Source organism: Lagenorhynchus albirostris, chromosome 16, assembly GCF_949774975.1.
Source record: "Lagenorhynchus albirostris chromosome 16, mLagAlb1.1, whole genome shotgun sequence".
Taxonomy (NCBI): Eukaryota; Metazoa; Chordata; class Mammalia; order Artiodactyla; family Delphinidae; genus Lagenorhynchus; species Lagenorhynchus albirostris.
In genome coordinates this window covers 77,682,834-77,703,775 of record NC_083110.1, presented here as the reverse complement: position 1 = coordinate 77,703,775, position 20,942 = coordinate 77,682,834, and the positions used below count along the sequence as shown (strand labels likewise).

The following is a 20,942-nucleotide window of genomic DNA, read 5'->3' as shown; positions in this document are numbered from 1 at the left end:
CAGTTTCTCGTCCATCCTTCCAGAGATACTATATAAAGAGTCATGCATATGTTAAATATTAAATTTATTTTAATTTTATAGAAGAAAACAACTGAAAAGAAACCAATGGAATTGCTGTACTTCAAATAAATGTCTCTTGTTTCTTTACCACACAAGAGATATTTCTCAAAAGATCCCTGTGCAGAGGGGAGCAGGTGAACAAGACCAAGGAGGGACTTTAGAAAAAATCACTCAGTGGTGGAGGGCCAGCTTACTCCGCCGTGAGAAATGATAAATGAAGCGCCTCGCTTTCGCCCTCCCTGCCCTCCCACTTCATCGCCACCTTGCTCAGGATCTGCAGTTAAAGTCTGTTCTAGAACCACAATCCAAAGCTGCCAGTCTTGGTTCTTCGTTCAAGGGGACTCAGTGAGGCCCACCACTTCTCCATCACCGCTTCTCCACTCCCATCTTGTTCATGATGCTTAAAATCTTTAATTGTCTAAACTAACTTGTCATAATTTTTTTTCAAGTAAGAAATCCTGGGCTATATTTCAGTATATCTACTCATTAAACATAAGCTAATGCATTTCTCTAAGTTTTAAAAAGCATTTCAAAAGATGTCCCTACCCAAAGACATTAACTACGGGCAAATTCAAAAGAAAACAACATTGCTTACATCCAAGAGAGATCCATAGGCTGCCTCACTCTAAGGCAACCCAACACTAAGCCAATGCATACAAACCTGCAAAATAAAGAAGTGAGACTTACTGGTCATCTGAAATTCTGCAAATGCTACTCTTTCTAACTGTACTCTAAGTAGTTCACATGGAGCATCTTTCAGAAGCTGAAAAAGCTTTACAGCTTTGCTGTAATGAAGATCTGCTAGCACCCGGTGCTGCTTCCTAAGATATTCATCACCAACCTAGAACCAAAAATAAAATAAATCCTAAGGCTTTGATTTCACAATAACTACTTAACCAAGTCTCTGGACCACTAAATACTTTTTAGTGTTTTGTTACAAGTCTTAGAGTTTTAGCTCTTACATTTAGGGTCTTTAATCCATTTTGTTTATTTTTATATGTTATGTGAGGGAGGAGTCCAACCCTATCCTTCTGCACGCAGATGTCCAGTTGTCCCAGCATGATTTGCTGAACAGACAATTCTTCCCCCAGTGAATTGTCTTCGAATTCTCTCAAGCTTGCTTTTGCCGTGAGGATTATTAGGCCATCTGGACAAATGTGAATTTAGGTTGGGGGCCCTCTGTGGCAAGGGGAAAAGAGTCTAGGGCCACCTCAGAGTGGAAAAAACCCTCTCCAGATTCAGCTGGACCTCAAAGGACAGTATTTCCAGGATAAAGGCATCCCAGAAGTAAACCCGCACCCAAGGAACTGCAAGATAATTTGTCTTGGTGCTGAGCTAAGAAAGGGACAACAACAAAACAATAAAAAAATATCCCTGAGAAACTATAAGCACAAGACTCCTAGCAGAAGCAAGGCAACCTCTCTGAAGGAGGGCACCTTCAGCTCAGGCCTCAAATTATCCTTAGAAATACATGCATTTGAGCACCAGGATTCAGGTACAAGACTGTTCATCATATTATTGCTAATAGCCTCAAACTAGAACAACCCCAAAGTTCACTAATCATAGAATGGATAAATAAACTGTGATATATTCATTTAATGAATACTATTGAGCTGAGAAAATGAACAGCTACGTGTATCAACCTGGAAGAATCTCCAAAACATGATGTTAACTAAAAAGCAGTAAGCCACAGAAGAATATGTACAGTATGACTTGTTCTATAAAGTTCACAACCAGGTAAAATGTAAACATGCTGTTTAAGTGGTAAAGCACAGAAAAGGTACAGACATAATAGAAAATCTGGGACAGCAGTTAATCTAGGTGGTAAAAGACAGAAAAGGTACAGACATAATAGAAAATCAGGGACAGTAGTTAATGTGGGTGGGTACTGAGAGAGACTCAACAGGGAGGGGTACACAGGGGATCCCTGAAGGAGTCTTCCATTTCTTAACCTCAAGGTGAGGTACACAGGGGTTTCCTTTGTTTTTCTTTAAACTGTATAAATGCTTCACATACATTTTCTATATGCTTTTATATGCATGCTCTATTTCAAAATAAAAAGTTTTTTAAATGAGCAATGCATACTTTAAAATTGACATAGAACCGTTACTATAAGGCCTAACTACATTTTAAAAAAATCTAAATAATACACCCAGGCAAACACATAATTTTGCAAACTAAGACCCAATTATAATAAAAAAATACATAGCAAAGGAGAGGGGGGAAAAATACCCACAGTCCAAGTTTTTCTCAAATGGCTAAAAGAATAGATGGCATTTTAAATGTCTACAGAAATGTAAGAAAAGCACCAGAACACCTTTAAATGGACTTGGCACTTAACTTGAATCGAAATGGCAATACCTGATTCCTCAGACAACTGTGGTACATGGACGCCAGCCTGTGATGGATGGTTGCAGCTCGGTACTGACAAAGAGGCTGTCGAGCAGACACCAAGTCCACGTCACAGTATTTCAGGGACTTCATCATAGCCTCACTGACTTCTTTTTCAATCTGTGTATTTTTTTTAAGGGGGAGGAAAAAAATGACAATCCCATAATCTTATGTAAGAATCTTAAAAACATTTAAATACTGCTTGTCAAGAAAAAGACTATAACAGATGCTCAATATGTGTCAAACAAAGGAATAAGTAAGGTTAAGACTTCTTTATAATCCAGCAAATATTACCTGCTCTTGAGCTTTTCTAGATAACGGAGCATAATCTTGCTGTAGAGTTGCCATAGTAAAATAAGTAGTGGACAATTCCCAATTCACTGAGTCCCAAACAGCTGAGTGTGTGTCTCGTGTTCCCAAGGATCTTAGAGCTTTCAAGTAGTAATCAACAGCCTGCAAGGGAGGAAAGAGGACCATTGTGACTCAGTTTAAATATACACCATAAAGTAAAACATGTCTCACAATCACCCCAACATTAATTTGAGAGAATTTATAAAAGACCAATATCATGAGGAAAGGAAAAAAGTAAATCAGTGACACAGTTTCAATGAAGAAAGTGATTTAAAGTGGACTACATGTTGCCCACATTTCCTCTCGAGTCTATCATCAGCCCAGCTGAGTGTCTTATGACTCATGTGAAGCATAAGGATGCATTTTTTTCATTTGTTTTCCTTTCTTTCTAAATGAGAAATACAGCTTATATAACTAGCAAACTAGAAAAAATAATCTGACAAGTCTATGGATAAAAAATTTGCTGGGTTTGATTGTATAAAGAAGCAACCCTTCCCACCTCTGTCACCACCATGCTGAAATACATGGTCATTGTATGTAATCAAATAAAATCACACTGAATTCCATCACCCAGCAATAATTTCTACATTTCTGGTGTATACTTATCCACTTTTTCTGTGTATATGTAGGCTTAAACAAAAACAAGGTCACTTTTTTTTTTTAAGTTCTCTATGCAATGAACATTGCTCACTAATGTAATTTAAACAGCTTCAAAGTTCTCGACTAAATGAGTGTTCTTGTACCTCCCCCAACGCTGGATATTACCATTTGCCAAAAAATGTTCACAATTTGATTAAAAAAACTTGATTTTTAAATTTCATAAAAGTTTAAATTTTGAAATTTTTCTTACATATTAACCATTTACTTTTTTTTTTTTTTTTTACATGTATGACTTTTTTGTTCAAGGTTATTTGTTCTTTTATTGGGGCAGTTTATTTTCAATGATTCTTAATTGTTCTTTATATATTAAGGATTTATTAACCTCTGATCTGTCATGTATGCTCTAAGTATTTTCCCTGGATTGTGGACTGCTTCTCAATTTTGCTTTCTGTTGTGCATTTAAAAAATAATTTTTAGGGCTTCCCTGGTGGTGCAGTGGTTGAGAGTCCGCCTGCTGATGCAGGGGACACGGGTTCGTGCCCCGGTCTGGGAAGATCCCACATGCCACGGAGCGGCTGGGCCCGTGAGCCATGGCCACTGAGCCTGTGCGTCCGGAGCCTGTGCTCCGCAACGGGAGAGGCCACAACAGTGAGAGGCCCGCGTACCGCAAAAAAAAAAAAAAAAACAAAACAATTTTTATGCATTTGAATTTATCCATCTTTTATGTCGCAATTTTTGCTCTTTGTGTTACGCTGCAAAAGTCCTTTCCCATCCTATCAGAGAACCGTCTACCTGTATTTTCCTCTGGGACTTCCAGAGTTTCACTTCTCTGTGTCGATCTTTAATCCATCTGACGTGCTCTCACTACACCCATGTAATTTACTGAACAATTATCTTTCCCTACCTGTCATCTTCACTACTAAATTCTCAGTATTCTTCCAGTTTCTAAGTGTTTTAATGATCTGTCTAGTCCTGTGCCATCACCACAGCTGTTAATTATTTTAGTTTTATAACCTTTTAGTGGAGCTGTGGCAAAGTGTAAAGGATAATCAGGTGTGAATAGATGAGGTCCAACATGTAAGCAAGTTACCTTATTGTAATACAAGCCTTCTTCTGGAGAAAATTCACGTTTAAATTCATCACCTGCACCACAGTGAGCCTGTGCACAAATTCGCATGAGTCGTCCCGTGTTACATAATAAAAGGGCAGCATTTGTGACATCGTCAATTGACTCAAAGCTGTGAATTCCCTTTTCAAAACAAGAAAAGCTTTTTTTCCACAACTGCTGCTCTGCAGTAGACACAGTTTTGCTCACTTCACAAAAAAAGAAAGAAAACAATTGTGTAAGCAGATATCAGCGTAAACCCACCAGTGTCTCTCGATGAGATGATGAGAGCGTGGCAGTGACAGGATGTCTAGTGGACCACCAGCCACCTGGACCCACTGCAACGCACTATTCTCATCACACCTGTGTCCCCCCCCGCCGCCCGCCCCAAATTCATATTGAGGCCCTAACCACAAATGTTGACTAAGGTCTCATTTATGAGGGCATAAGGTGGGACCCTGATCCAAAATGACTGGTGTTCTCATAAGAGAGAGAGACGTCAGGAACACACACACAGAAAAGACCAGGTGAGGACACAGCAAGAAAGTGGCCACCTGCAAGCCAAGAAGAGAAGTCTCAGAGAAATCCAACCTTGGACTTCCAGCTCCACATTGTGAGAAATAAATTTCTGTTGTTGAAACCACCTAGTCTATGGCAGCCAGGCAGACTGACACAACACTCGGAGTCCTCTTCTCTATTAACCAGATGATATTAAAGCAGGCATATAAAAACATCGAGCAAAGCACTATTGCATAAAGATTCAAAAGACATGGTCCCATGAATTTCAAGAGGCACAGTCTGTGTCTTCTCTAATTCTCCTAGGTTTCTGACAACCACTTTTCATACACCTTCACCAACTTCCTCCTCCAGAGGCACCTTAAAAGCATAGGTTCTTATATCTCAATTTGAAAAACGTATTATATACGTATAAATAACAACAACAAAAAAGCACAGGTTCTCCCACCGGCAATGACCTCTGTACCCCTGTGGCAAGTACAGCTCACAGATCAACAGGCACACAATAACTTATTCAACCTACCTGCTGTCCTCAGTTTTATCTCGGCCCTTTTGGTTTCCCATGCTGTGTGTACAGCCTCTACAGTTTCACCCATTCTCATGGCTTCAACTATCACCCCTATGTGAATGGTTCCCAACCTATGCCTTGCTAACCCAAAGAGCTCTAAGCACACATTTCTAACTGACTACTAAATCATACCATTCACGTACATGTCCACTGGCCTCTCAAACTCAACATGGGCGCAGATGAATCCATCCCCCTCTGCCTGAATCACTGAAGGCCACTCGCTGCTCCTCTAAACACCCACTGGACACTATATCTTTGGCTCCTTCCTAACGCTGCCTACTCCGGTCGAGACATCCCACCTTTCCCACATCTGCCTGCTGCAATCATATCATGTTGCAACCTGCCCAAACTACACCTTCTTCCCACAAGCCTTCCAAGAAAGCCACAACTTCAAGGAACGTCTTCCTTTCCCCACTCCTCTACTGTTCGGCATTTGTACTTATAGCATTTTTCAGAGATTTGTATTCATATCTGGCTTCCCAGCTTGGAGAACTATGTCTTAGCCAATTACATATCCAGTATAGAGCCTAGCACATGGCTGACTGTCCAACTCACTTCTGAAGTGATCAGATGGAGGACGGAGGACAGTGAAATGATGACTCCCAAGGGGAAATAATGTCTTTTCCTACTTTTATTCCTTGAGAATTTAATAATAAAAGATTCTTTAATAGTGCACCCCTTTATGACATAAAATCAAATGCCACAGTTCTTGGCTTGAACCATGTAAAATCAGCATGATTTTCTAAGAGAACGGGCAATAAAGACAGGACCCCAGAGACGTACTCACCTACTCTCTCACTCTGTAATGCGGCAGCCTGATTCATGTAAAAGACACCGATTTCATTTCTAATGTTACCCATTCTCTTCAATACTTGTATATACTGTTCTGGATTTTGACTTTTTAAGTCACTAAACTGCAAGATTTCATTAGCAGCCTCATAACATTTACAACTAACTGAAAGTTGACTTTCTAAGTCTGTAGACAAATCAGTTGCCCATGCAAATCCTTAAAAGAAAAAAAAGGAAACATCACCATGAGTCATATGAACCCTTATTCCTTAGTATCTAAGTAATCTAATACTTTTAAGACAAAATAACATATAGTAAAATTATGCTTATACCATAATATGCAATATAGTATAAACATAGTAAGATTCAGTTAATACAACTAAAATTTTACATTTCAAAAGAAAAGATCTCTGAATTTATTTTAAGAACTATATTTTCTTGGGACATTAATGTTGGATTAAAAGAAATACTTTCCTGCCTAAAAACAACTCCCAAGACCCAGATTTTACCAGGTCCACTGCTTATTGGTACAGACCTAAAGTTGTCCACTGATACAAGGTAAACCAGTTTTTCCTTTTTAATTACTGGAAACAGTTCTTGAAATAAAGTTCGGATTGCTACAGAGGCTAGTTATGTACATTAGAGTTTGCCAGTGTAAGTTTATGTCACTGAAGAAGCTGACAGATAAGCTCTCAAAGACTTAAACGTGCCCTCTAGTGGAGACTGGAGTAAACTCAGGTGCAGGGCCCAAAAATTCAAGGGAGAAAAAGGGTAGTACTCCTGCTGATAACTTTCAAGGAGCACATCACTCTTACCAAGAAGTAAATTATATGAAATTAACATGATGGGAATGGCAAAAACAAACTTAAGGATTTTATCACCATGTTTATTAAAATAAAATGATTATTTGAGAAACTCAGAAGGGGAGAAGGGGAGAAAGAGGGCAAAAAAACCCCACAATAATACATTTCCTCCGCCAGTATACCTCTCTAGATGTTAACAGTCCAAAGTTTTTTGGGATGTGGATATAAAGTGATATAAACGATTTAAGAGCATAATAAAACAACTCCATACATTACAAAAGCACCTAATGTCTCACTTACTGCCCTAATTGCAAGGTGCTTATATATAACTGTACTGAGCTAAGAGGGAGGGATACTGCTCTGCAGACTAAATTCTCCTATCTTCCAAAAACAGACAGCTGTGAACTACATTTAAAAAATAATGATCACTGGGGCTTCCCTGGTGGCGCAGTGGTTGAGAGTCCTCCTGCCGACGCAGGGGACACGGGTTCGTGCCCCGGTCCGGGAAGATCCCACATGCTGCGGAGTGGCTGGGCCCGTGAGCCATGGCCACTGATCCTGCGCGTCTGGAGCCTGTGCTCCGCAAGGGGAGAGGCCACAACAGTGAGAGGCCCACGTACCGCAAAAAAAAATAAAATAAAAAAATAATGATCACTGTATCTTAGCCCTCAGGAACCATTCAAAAGGTGAACCATTCAAAAAGTAATTCATCCACTTTTACCAACTGTTACTCCTTTTCAAAAGAAAATCATGGCTTGGTTAGCTGACTAAAGGGTTTCCCAGAAAAACCTTACAAAGAGAGAAGTGTAAAAAGTCAATACAATTGTCTCCAGAGACTATTTTTTAATTAGTTCTAGTTGTATAATTACTAATTATAAAATACTTCAAAACCACTTTATACACAAATACACAGGATCATGTTCAATTTAACATTAAGAAATGAAACAAAACAGCAATACCGAAACACTAACATTTCTGGCATTTTTCTGAATCAAACGATGAGTCTCACTGGCATACCTTGACAACTGGACTCCCTGTGGAGGCTGTGTAATATTTCCTGGTCTTCTTTTGTTTGGTAATTAAACTCTTCAAGGTGTGCCGCTCTATTATTTGCATTCTGGGCCAGCATTAGTTGGATATCACCACAGAGTGTTAAATATTGAGAAAGAAATAGCAGCACTTCAGAAAGCATATTGGTGCAGAGGCAGCAATAAGTATCTATGTGGAAAGGGTAGGAAGGAGAAAAAACACAGCACATTAAAAATGAAGGAATACAGTAAAAATTAAGAAAATCTGTTACCAGCTGAAAGCTTTGTACCAGTGTATCTAAGTTTATTTTATGTCACATATCACATATGACTTCATGTATTTCAAAATGAAGCGATGTTAAACCAAAGTGGAAAATACTAGGAAACATATACAAGATTAGAAAAAAAAATTTTAGTTAAATTTAAAACAGAAATAGGATTAAAATTTCACTGATTCAGATGCCTTCTCCGTTCTCTCCTCCCAATGCCTATTAAATATTTTCATTTATAGTAACTTACCATGGCTCTGCAAAGCTAATTTAATGTATCGTAACGCTCTTCCATATTTCTGAAGACTCATGGCAGCATCAGACAAAACATAATAGGCCTTTGATGACTTGAGAATCAGCTGGAGTTTCATTTTATGTTGCCAAGAACCAGGGATCATTCCAGACTGACTGGAATAATTACCCTTCTGAAGGGAGCCCACTACGACATGAGGGAAAAAAGGCAGCACATTTTATTTGAATATAAGTCTCACTGTAAAAAAATTTTGCTTCTTGATAAAAACCCTCCAGGCCTAGGTACTATTAATAGCTACAACAAAACTGGTAAATACTGTATCTTACTACTTAAATGCAATGAAGTAGAATAGCAGTGTTTTGACATTCTCACTTGGGACTTCCAAAGGCCTGCTTCTCCGTAGCTGTCAACTCTGTCACTCTTTCAGGGTCACTAACATAACTAAGCTCATGACTGACATCTACGTCCTTTCTCTAGTCTATGCGTCGACCTGCCAAAAAGTTCACCTTCCTAAAGCACAGCTTTAATCACAGTGGAACTCCTGTTCTAAAACATTAAAATGGCTTCTCACCACTTATTCAATCATGTCTCAGCATCTCAGCCCACTTCCTAAGCTCCATTTTGTTTAGCCTTACCTCCTTGTACTCCACGCCTACTCTCCACCAACCAAAATCAAGGTGCAGCTTGTTGCCTACATAGACCCTGTTTTCCCTGTATCCCATCTGGGTTTACTGCTTCCTCCACCAGGAATACTTTCTGAAGTCCAGCCCATTACTACCCTCTTCAGCCAACAAATGACCACTTCTGTGCCAAGCACCGTGCTAGGCACCAGAAACAGTGACATGAAGTTATATGGCCTCTGTCCTTGAAGACCCCACAGACCAAGGGTGGAGATGGGCCAATAACATAAACCACAACAAAATATATTAAGTGCAATGACAGAGAGAAGAGCAAAATGCTGTGGGAACCCACCCCCCATCATCTCCCAGCTTCAAGATGTCTCATTTTATTTTTTTTAAAGATGTCTCATTTTTTGATCAGCTCCAACACTTGAGTCTTTCAAAGCAATGAAAAGTACTTAGTCTCTTATGGTTTTATTTGTGCATGTATTTCTTTTTCCTCTGCTACTGTTATGCATTTTCTATATGCGAGGCATTGTGAGAAAACCAAAAATGATGAAGTTTTGCTCACAAGTGTGTTCGTGTGTGTGTGTGTAAAACCATTAGACACAGCTGATGATGACTGAGGCAGGCCTCAGTTAAGTGCTCACAGGACAGAGTGGTGAGGGAACCAAGTAATTCTGGGGATAGAGGTTAGGACGGAGACCTTAAACAAGAGCAGGATTTTCAGCAGCTGAGATGCGGAGGAAGGAGGAGACAGAAAAGGCATTTCAGAGGAGAGAACACCATGAAGGAAGCACAGAGACAGGGGTCTCGAGTGCGGGTGTGGTCCTCCTCATTGTGGGTAGACTCAGGCTGGCACATAGGAAGCACTACATAAATGCTGGGGAAATGAATCCTGCCACGCACACTGCCCCCCGCCCCCTTATGTTCATGAAGGGAAGAAAAGACCTTTTAGAAAGCACTTGATACTATTTTAAACATACTGGCTTTCAAAACACTTTTTAAAATAACTGAAACTGATTTAAAAAAACAAAGGGAGGGGGATATGGTTGGAAAAAGAAATACAACTTAGATTAAAATAAATGAGAAATTCAGGACTTTGACTTCAAAGTCCACATGTTCCTCATGAAGTGATGTCCTTGAGGAACAAATCAGACCCTTTATAAGTGACTCCTGCAGCTTATCCAAGTGCCGTAAGGAGACAACGGCTACCACTCCTAAGGTGCTCATTATGTGCACTGTTCTAAGCACGTTACATACATTAACTCACTGAATCCGTGTAAGAGCCCTTTAAAGTAGGGACTATTATTGTCTCTACTTTGAGAGAAAACAAGGCTCAAAAAAGTCAAACAACCTGCCCTAGTGAAGCTGAGATCTGAAGCTGTGCGGTTTGGTTCCTAAGTCCTTGTGCTTAAACCCTTGACTGCATCTACTGAAGTGGGGCTTTCTCAGGAGAACCCCACCGTGCTGAAGGCATTAGTTCCTCACAGCAGGTAACAGGAGGAAGCAGGTTCCTTATGTTCTTCTTAGAACTATCTATAAAGGATCGAAATTATCCTGTTTTATTTTATATTTCAATTGAAAGGATATCTTCCCCCACTTTCCATTCACATGATATCCTTTTTCTGAATTCCTTTCAATGAATGCCTTAATTGACCTAAGTCTGCTGTTGAAAAGGCCTACTATATTATTCCGCTGAAAAGGCCTTATTTGCACTTCAATTCAACTTACTTTTGTCCAAAAACAAGGCCATCTGCTTCTCCAGACCCTCAGGACCCCCCCTTGTGGATTCATCTTCATATTTTAGTGGGATTGGGGTGTTGGGGTCAGCGGCAGGGAGGTCACTTTCTTTTTTGATGCTGCTGTCCACAGATTTTAAACCCTTTAAAAGAAGAGAAACATTTACTATACGTGTCACTGAACACCAACTGGAAACTAAATATAAGGCAATATCTGGACTACTAGATACATTTAGGAGAATTTAAATTTTGAAAACAGACTTTAAAAAACTACTACATTTGACCTGAAAATTAGGAGACATTAATTTTCAACTTATGCTTAAAGGGGGGGAAAGTCACAGTAGAATATCATTCAGAATAACATGTAGGCACCAATAAACAAACACTATTTGCATATCAAGTACAAGTTTTACTGAAACGGTGCAGTCTACACTGAAACTTACCTCCAGAACGTAGGTAAGCACAAGTCTACAGCGCTCTTCTGTGTCATGGCAAACTGGAAATGCACAACTGGGCTTCAGAAACAAACATTTAAAATTATTAATATGCACTGATATGACAAATTCCATCTCCTGGGAATTACTAAAACTCTACAAGTCAATAATTTTGAAATTTTCTGTATATTCAGCTTAGTGAGGTATCTGACATTTTAAGGCTAATGCACTGTTTAATTGCAGAGTAAACTGATATAAGCATCAACAAAAATCTTACTTAAAAAGATCTTCCAGCATACATGTTGCTTTAAGTACTTAAAATTCAAAAAAATAATTCTATTACAACAAAAAAAGCAAGAATGAGAGTAGTAATGTTTTAAATAAATGTATACCTAATCCGATGGGTGAGCTTGACTCCTAATCAGCACTAGTTCTTGGTAACACACAGTTAATAATATCATCAATTTAGCAATAAGTTAACAAGTATTGCCAATGGTCTCACTGTATAATTTATATACTTAATTAGGAGGAGAACCAGTTAACAGCCTCCATCTACTAAGTGATATCACGTGTAAGAGCTTCTGCGAGGCATTCCATTTGGTGAATTTTATGAGGCTGGAATTACCATTCTCGTTATACAGAGAAATAAACACAGATGTTAAGTAATGTGTTCAAGCACTCAGTGAGCGAGTGCTGAGGCCGGGGCTCTGGAGCCATGCTGTCTGTACTTCAAAAAGTACTGAGATAAGGCAAAGCTACCATGAAAGACATGTTTATATGAATACTATGACTGTATTTCTGAGTGCTTTCAATATTGATAGAAAGTGCTGTCTCTGTAAAAAACAAAAAAAAAAATCTGTAAGCATACCATTCTCCAAATGTAATCACATTCTGTTACAATGCAGTTTCCCAAATACAGGTACCTTTTACAATCAATGTTTTTGTTTATAATCAGAAACATTTTTTTACTGTACTGCGGGGTTCAAGCTGCAAGTGCACTAAAATTCAGAAAGACGGTTTATGAGAGACAGAAAAAAAGGCAGTGGGGCTAAGGTAAATGAGAGGAGAAATGAAGGAAGAGAAGGTCAGAAGGACAGGCAATGTTTTGGGGTGACACAGAGGTGTCCTCTAAAAACCTATTTGGATATAAAATTTCCACCTGAAAGTTAAACTCAGAGCTTAAATTAAGAGATTATCTATAAATATGACAGGAAATTAATTATAATTTAGAAAAATGAAACATAATTACACTGTCTAGAAAAAGATGGATGGTATGACAGTCAACACAATTGACACCAAGAGAAACCAAAAGGGCAGGAAGCTCTTAGGGTCTTTCGGGCTGTGACCAGAGAAGAGACATGTCCAATCCAGCTGACATGGCCACAGTCACTGCAAAGCACCATCCTGTAGCGCAGGGACAATGTGCCAGATTTCTCCACATATGGATCAATAGTGAGCCACGCATGTGCTCTGATTCTACGTGCACCAAGCAACCTACACATTCAGTCTCCCAGCAACACAGCAACCGGGAAGAAGTACCATGGTGAGCAGCCAGGGCTGCACACTGGTCACTGGAAAGGAAAATCTCCCACATAAAAATTAACATATTGATGTGGTTTACACATCAGCCCACCATAGGTCTGCACGTGGATCAGTTACCACCCTGCACGTGGATCAGTTTCTGATGGTTTCCATCAGAAAACCAAGTTTCAGAATTCATAGAGCTAATGATTACTAGACCCTAGACCATAAAAGATTTACTGAAGTAATGCCATCTTTTGAGATGCTAACTGCATTCAATTAACGATTATTTGTTTTTCCATTGATGAAATTTTAATACAAATTTCAATATGCTTACTCTGATTTGATGAATGGATTTGTATTTTTCTGGAACTGACAATTCTCCAACAGACTTAATTATAGCTACTGCTTTGTTATCATCTGATGGATCAGAACAGGTGCTGTAGGATACGTTTTCATCGCTGTCTGGCATCTCCTCCTCCTCTTCACTATAACTTTCATCAGAATTCTCATTTAATGGAGATTCTGAACTTTCTTTTTTAGGTTCATCCAATTGGAAGAGTTCTGAAAGCATGTAATTGGCTGAAGCAATAATCTTATAAAAAGAAAAAAATATAAGTAACTCATCAAAATTGAGCATTCTAAAGTGGAATGAATTTTACTACTGTACTAACGAATTTTAAGAGACCTGCAGACAGGCTGTTTCCACCACAGACTGTTAATACACACTGAAATGTTCCTGTTTCAAAGTACCAATACTCTGAATGTACTCTGTAAAATCCTCATGGGTTGATATGTTTATTTCCTAAAATTATTCCATTCCCAGCCCTCTCTCTTAAGAAAAAGTGGCAAACGTATTTCACTGGAGACAAGTTTTCACGTATAAAGTGTCATAACTAAAATGTTAGCAACACATCACTCCATATCAACCAAGAAACAAGAATTTCTCTTTACAAGCTATGAACTAATTAGTTTATCTTTAATAGGCAACTAATATTTACTATACGACCTATGGTTCCAGGGGGAAAACCTCCACTAGCTTAATGAGGGAAAAGTCCAGAAAATCTGGTTTCTCTTAAAATTAGCCTTTATATATTAGCATTTATTCTACTCTACTGTTTAGGTAATTCTTAGTCTCAGACATGCAATAGTCTTAACACTATTTTTAACTTATTAACCACCATCACCTTAATCAGCAATTAGACATTTAAGCCAGAAACTGCTTTGCCATTTTTCTTCAAAAACAGTTTATCTTGGTTTGGGCTCTAAGATAATCTTTATCTCCAAACTGCACGTGGCCACAATTAAAAGGAACTTGGATCTTTAAAAAAAAAAAAATCACAGATACTACATATCCCTTCTGATTTAAACAGGACACAACTATCCTTACACTGAAACATACAGTTGTCAAATTCAGACACCTGAGGGCAATAAGGGTGGTGTAAAACCATGGGCACAGAACTGAGGTTGTTTTAAGAGACGCTTTTATATACTGAGGTACAGGATGTGGACCTTATTCATACTGACATTCATGTAAATGGATCTTTCAAGAGACTATAGTTTTCCACCTTTTAACAGTGATAATACAAAGGAAAAACAGCACTACTTTATTAAAATTGTGTGAATTGTAAATTTATAGAACAGTGCTATCCAAGAGAAATGTGAGCCAGACACAAAATTTAAAATTTTCTAGTGGCTACATTAAAAAAAAGTAAAAACTGGTTGAAATCAATTTTTTCTTTTTTTTTTTTTTGCGGTACGTGGGCCTCACTGTTGTGGCCTCTCCCGTTGCGGAGCACAGGCTCCGGACGCGCAGGCTCAGCAGCCATGGCTCACGGGCCCAGCCACTCCGCGGCATGTGGGATCTTCCCGGACCAGGGCACGAACCCGCATCGGCAGGCGGACTCTCAACCACTGCGCCACCAGGGAAGCCCGAAATCAATTTTTAATATTACACTTGATTCAATAAACAAAATATTTCATCATGTAATGTGTACACACATGCGCACACACACTCTTCAAGATTCAGTGTGTATTCTACATTGAAAGCACATCTCGATTCAGATGAAGCACACTTTAGTGCTCAAGAGCCACACGTGGTACCTGGCTACCAAACTGGATCCACTGGGCAGTTGCAGACTATGAATTAGGCGGTTTTAATGTCTAGGCAACAATTCTCTATCGGAATGCCAGAATTCTTTTAGAGAGCATATGTTAGTCTTACTTGAGGATGCCTGCCTTTGTCCAGCAATTTAACACAATTCAGAAGCAGGGTTCTAACAGTCCCATAGTGTTTCTTATTTTGATTCTTCTTCATCATCATGTTGCAAGCAACCCTAAAAGAAGTTCATATCAAATTTACTCCCCATTCATCGTTCTCTACACGACTCAAGTCTAGGCACGCTCTTCTTTCCTTCCAGTGGAATAAGGGCCATAAGAAACAACTAAATGTTGTGTTTTATATACCTGCCCTCCCCCTTCCCCATTTATTTTGGAACAGTATATAGGTGTATATATACATACATACACACACTTTTTTTAAACTATGAAAATCTAAAAGGTATTTAAAACCTTGGCGTAGATAATGTGGCTATACACTTAAGAATTGTAAGTAAGGCTAATTCTTCATCTTAACTTCTTAAAGCACTCACTTATATAAGAGAATAGCCACTGGCATTGTGAATGGATTTTGGTATTTGTCTTCAGTTTCTTCACAAAGAGTAGTGAGATCATAGAGCTTCACTATATCACTGCCACTTGCTGGGAAAAAACAAAAAAACCAAAAAAACCAAATAAACCTCACTTTACAGTTGCCACTCAAATCAATTACTATTCATTCAAGAATTAGCTTACCTTTAAATAGCCAATAGGTATGTCCTTCTTTGGTACAATTAGATTTCAAAAATGATAAAATATTCTGTGCAATATCTTTTATGACTTTAGTAGAAAAATTAGAGTTTTCCAAATTGGGAATCTCTTCTGTCTTTATCATTTCATACTTCTGTAAAACAGATAGAAGATAGTTTAAGAGAAAACCTACACAGCAACACTTCGCTTATGAAAAAGCGACCAAACATACGAATCCCGCAACTAGAGACCTACGCAGCATGGGAGTTTAAGGCACTGGTTTTTGGTCTTTTTTCTGCCCTGATACTCCAAAGAAATCTGACCCATCCCTGCCAGCAATGTGGTGGTTTACCACAGGAATAATTCTCAAGGGGGAGTCATCACCTGATTTTGAACCATACACTTAGGCAGGATCTCATTTCTGTCCTAACCATGGAACAAGTCACACTGTACACTTTCTTCTATTCTACCCTAATGGTTTTCCACTGGGAAGGTGGTAAATGAAGGCAGACTTCGCCCAGTAAACTTTCTCAAAATATGTATTTCTGGCTTTTTCTTTCCCCTGACACTATAGTCATCTGGGCAGTGTCTCCAGTATATCCTCTTTTCCCCTTGAGCTATGGAGTCTATTCCTTTACAGAAATGGAGCATGGCGTGTGGAGGCAACAGTAAGAGTAAAGGCTGCAAGGCTATTACTATCACGATTTTTGTTTTTTTTTCCGGTATGCGGGCCTCTCACTGCTGTGGCCTCTCCCATTGCGAAGCACAGGCTTTGGATGCGCAGGCTCAGCGGCCATGGCTCATGGGCCCAGCCGCTCCACAGCGTGTGGGATCTTCCCAGACCGGGGCACGAACCCGTGTCCCCTGCATCGGCAGGCGGACTCTCAACCACTGCGCCACCAGGGAAGACCACTATCACAATTTTTAAAGCGCCTCTGTAGCTTTAGCTTGTCTTCTGCTTACACTTCCCTAAAGGCCACTTACCATATTTTCTGAAGTACTCTAAGACTAGAAACTACAAATCAGTTGGAAAATAGACCAGATCAAAACAGAAGTGATCTCACCCTTCTCTGACCATCCAGACTCCTGTGTGCACTACACTGTGAATCCTTCACCCACTGTCTCCAATTTTTCTCTTTGCACATTCTTATTTCCCATTAGGTTAAACCGTTCTGAGTAGTGACCAAACCTTATTGTTTTTCCTCCAACATTTCTGATGGGGACAAAGTCCTTCATAAATAGAATATGCTCAATAACAATTTGCTATATAAACTATTTACTTTCATGCAATGCTGGGGCCTTTCCTTAAAACTTTGCATAAACTGAGTAGGTATTTGTATACTGAATAAACACCTCTACTGTTAGGACACTTTCAGGTAATTACTGTGGGTTCCTGGCATTAAAATTACAGTTCTCTGGCTACAAATATAGATTTTAGTACTGTATTATGACCTGCCCACAAATTACCTGTAAAATTAGACTCCTATAACATCTAGAATTCTGGTACCACCAACTCAAACGTGAAAACACTCAAATTTGAGTTTATCCATAGCTATCTTCCTTGCCAAAATACACCTTAGTATTTAACAGTCTTAAAAACTTTAGTGAGGTACTTTCTGCTCCAATCTGTATTTGAGAGATTATTTTAAAAGTCACACTGTATCTATCTTACCTGTACAATTCCATTTACATGAAAACACATGACAAGCTCTGGTACATTGCATATCAAGTTGTCCAACCAATAGTCGATTCCAGTTAGCACATTAATTGGTTTGTTGTTATCCCTAAAAATACACATTTCTAGTGTTATTTGATTTAATTAAGCTGTTCCATAGTCAATCACCTGAGACTTATTTCCCCCATTAAAATATTTTAATCTATTCTCCCTAGTTGGAGAATGCCATTTATGCTTTCTCTTCTGATGAGACACGCACATGTAGCTTATGTGGTGTGTTGTACTTAACATCCTTCCACAAGCTTTTCTTGGACTTCTAATGGGTGTCCATCAGAGTTTTCAGTAAGAATAGGAGGAACTATGACAGCGGATGACGGGGAGCCTACTGCACGCTCTTCACACAACCTGAAGTGAAAGACTGACCAGCATGCATCATAGTGCCCAAGTCAGAATTCACATGGACTAGCATGAACACATACACCTGGAACATTAAAAAAATGCTCACAATTAGTTAACAGAAAGCTGGTAGACCGTCTCCTTGACTAGTTAAATAGACTACATTATATTCTCACAAGTTGTAGATTCAGACTTAAGACTAGGTCAGCACAGCAGATCTCTGACTCCACTCACTGAGGACTAGAATGAAAAGCCAGCCAGAGGGCTTTCAGCATTTGCTGAAACACTCCTTCCTTACTGCAGCCATTTCAACTGGTGGGGCAAGAAGGGAAGTGAAAACAACTAGAAAAGGCAACGATGCTGGAATGGAGAGGCGAAAGCAGACGGAAGGCTGATCTAAAGGGACACGAGCCTGGTTACCTGAGGCGCAGGCTGACTGCTGGGTATCTGCCTCCTCCAAATATAGGCATGTTGGAGCCAACCAGCATATGTATGTCTTCAAACGTCCATAAAATATTCCGAGCAAAATCATTTTTAAGACCCTGTGATTTAAAATCAAATAGAAAGATTATATAATAAACAGGAGATCAGTAATCTCCCCCCATGATCCACAGAAAGACTAGAAAAAGGAAAAGACAAGGGAGACAAGGTAAATTAAAGCCACAGAGCTATAAGATCACAGAGATGCTTAGAAAGAGGTTCAGGATCAAGTGGATTTCTTCCTCTATGAATCCAATTTAGACTAGTTTTTAAATGACGAAGTAGACTGGGGATTAGGTGTCTCACCTTGGACACCACGAAAAGCATACCTGACTGTTCTCCCCGTCATTGAATAAAGTAGTCAGGTTTTGTTCTTTAGGTGCTGAGGCCACATGCCCCACTATGTATGAGGGTTCAAGAGGCTCACCTCCCTGTGAAAAGTGCAAGGATAAGGAGTGATTCTGCTGCCGTAATTACTTTAAAATGGCCTACTGTTAAAGAGTATCACCTAAACATTCAAAGCATACACATCAAATCTACTCTTGTAAATCAGGGCTAATACAAATCATTAACTCTCATCACTGGGTGACATATTTGAGCTCCTAATTACCGGTTACTATAATAAGCTAATCACATTTAGATCTTATTCAAATAACAATGAAAGATTATTTTAAGCTTTCCAAGTTTTCCTCTTTTTTTGGGTGAATCAGAAGAGCACTGCTCTTTCAGCATACCCCATCCCTACTGGATTAAAAAATTCCTAAGAAACCTCAGCCGTATTTTTGAGACACTGGTCATCAGAACAGCCTCCAGTTTCACATTTCCTAGTGTGTGTTTCACAGAAGTCTAGTCCCTGGGTGAAAAATTTCTGGAGTCAGGTTTGAAAAACACTGCTTACCAACGATTTGCTTTTGGAGAGTAACAATTCTTATTACCATTAAAAAGCCCCTAAGAGGTCCTGCACTGGAAAAACCTACTTCGCCTCTGTATAATCCAATGTTCTCACATGTATCTGATCTCATAACACTTTCTTATTCTTATTAGATTCTGTGGAATATATTTTGAAAACACATAGGAAGAGGAATCTTTGACATGGGTAAACACAGTCCACCACTCAACTTTCCAACCATAAGGGCAGTTGCCATTAAAATACATTACTTTAAACCTTTAAGAAACATTACTTTAAACCAAGATGAGCATGCATATGTGCATGCACATGTGAGTATGTGTGTGCATTGCTTATTCCTATGTGTGTGCTAACAGGCCTAGCACCTGCCTGCAAAGTACGTATAACTGCAAGCATGGGGGGAATCTCCAGAGCTTCTGCTATGTCTTGTCTTCTTTTCAAAGGGTGCTTAAAGGATTTCAAACATTTATTATATTGTTTATTTACACAGACAAGTTATCAACCCCCCAAACTGTATTTGCCAGGTAGCTGCTTTAGTGGGAGTTTGGGCTCTAGTTTATAATGTCCTCAATAAAGGTTTGGCTCACGGCCATACCACAGAGACCTACTTAAACTCTATTAATGCTTAACACAGGCCTCAAACTAGCTGTTTTAGTGTTGGGAGCAAGAATTCATGAGGTGATAGCTTACGAACAAAAATACATCTCTAAATGTTCAAATTTAAAGATTTATATATGTTATAAAAAGTATTCTGTAAAAGATTATTTTTAGGCAGGGTAGCTCTACTTAGGAATATGCCATTGCTAAGACAACCCGACTGCTTACAGGGCCCTTCTAAATGTGGGGGATACATGGGCACACTGGAGTAATGCTGTGAGAACAGGCCTCTGAAGTCAGAAATATCAGGGTTTAGACCCTAGCTGGAACTTCATCAGCTCTGTGGCCACAGACAAACATCTACTTTTTAGGAGCTTTATTTACTTATTTGTAAAATGATACCATCAACACAATACATATGCAGCTCCAAGGATGAAACAAATTTATACGCCACACGTGGAGTAAAGTACACGGCCTAAGAGGCATTAAGTAGATTCCAGTTCACTTCCTCCACATGCAGGTCTGCATATTCTCAAAAGCCTCCAAGGTTTTTCATAGTAACCCTTAAAGGACAGATGATAACACTCATAAAGGAGGAAATGGGTGGTAGAAGACTAGTATTTCTATTATGTGGTCTTTTTATAATGTATTTTGAAGTCAAGGAATACTAAGTAATTTTTTAGAAACTCCTTTAGTGAAGTATAATCACATATAGGAAAGTACATAAAACAAATAATACAGAATATAGTATAATGACTAGTAAGAAAGCAAATTACCTATGTAACCACTACCCAAGTCATGACATGGGACCCTCCTAGCACCCAGCACCCATGTCCCTTCTCATTTATGTAACATAGCCACCTCCTACAGTTATCACTAGATGGACTTGCATGGTAATTACTCCCTTTTCCTTCCAGTTTTCCCAACTTTGGAAAAAATTTAAGGTCACTACAGTTTAACGAGGCATCTCTATCTGAAAACCTACTAAAA

At 39.1% G+C, this 20,942-nt stretch overlaps 1 protein-coding gene across 7 annotated transcripts in view; it reads right to left on the bottom strand.

Moving 5' to 3' along the window:
* The window catches only part of EDRF1 (erythroid differentiation regulatory factor 1), a 41,716-nt gene that overhangs the window by 14,025 nt on the left and 6,749 nt on the right, over nucleotides 1-20,942 (bottom strand). For 4 of the 7 annotated variants that reach the window (XR_009535963.1, XM_060125553.1, XM_060125554.1 and 1 more), the window contains 16 exons: nucleotides 18,778-18,879; nucleotides 18,389-18,510; nucleotides 17,570-17,681; nucleotides 15,904-16,051; nucleotides 15,702-15,810; nucleotides 15,275-15,386; nucleotides 13,388-13,645; nucleotides 11,539-11,610; nucleotides 11,088-11,238; nucleotides 8,731-8,919; nucleotides 8,201-8,401; nucleotides 6,379-6,597; nucleotides 4,493-4,716; nucleotides 2,746-2,904; nucleotides 2,422-2,571; nucleotides 748-901 (listed from right to left, as the gene is read on the bottom strand). Coding sequence is in view for 6 of the 7 variants with exons in the window: in XM_060125553.1 (XP_059981536.1) it covers nucleotides 748-901; nucleotides 2,422-2,571; nucleotides 2,746-2,904; nucleotides 4,493-4,716; nucleotides 6,379-6,597; nucleotides 8,201-8,401; nucleotides 8,731-8,919; nucleotides 11,088-11,238; nucleotides 11,539-11,610; nucleotides 13,388-13,645; nucleotides 15,275-15,386; nucleotides 15,702-15,810; nucleotides 15,904-16,051; nucleotides 17,570-17,681; nucleotides 18,389-18,510; nucleotides 18,778-18,879 (2,482 nt within the window). In the remaining variant the exon portion in view is untranslated. The remainder of the gene's footprint in view (nucleotides 1-747; nucleotides 902-2,421; nucleotides 2,572-2,745; nucleotides 2,905-4,492; nucleotides 4,717-6,378; nucleotides 6,598-8,200; nucleotides 8,402-8,730; nucleotides 8,920-11,087; nucleotides 11,239-11,538; nucleotides 11,611-13,387; nucleotides 13,646-15,274; nucleotides 15,387-15,701; nucleotides 15,811-15,903; nucleotides 16,052-17,569; nucleotides 17,682-18,388; nucleotides 18,511-18,777; nucleotides 18,880-20,942) is intronic. The other 3 variants (XM_060125558.1, XM_060125557.1, XM_060125556.1) reach the window with 3 other exon arrangements.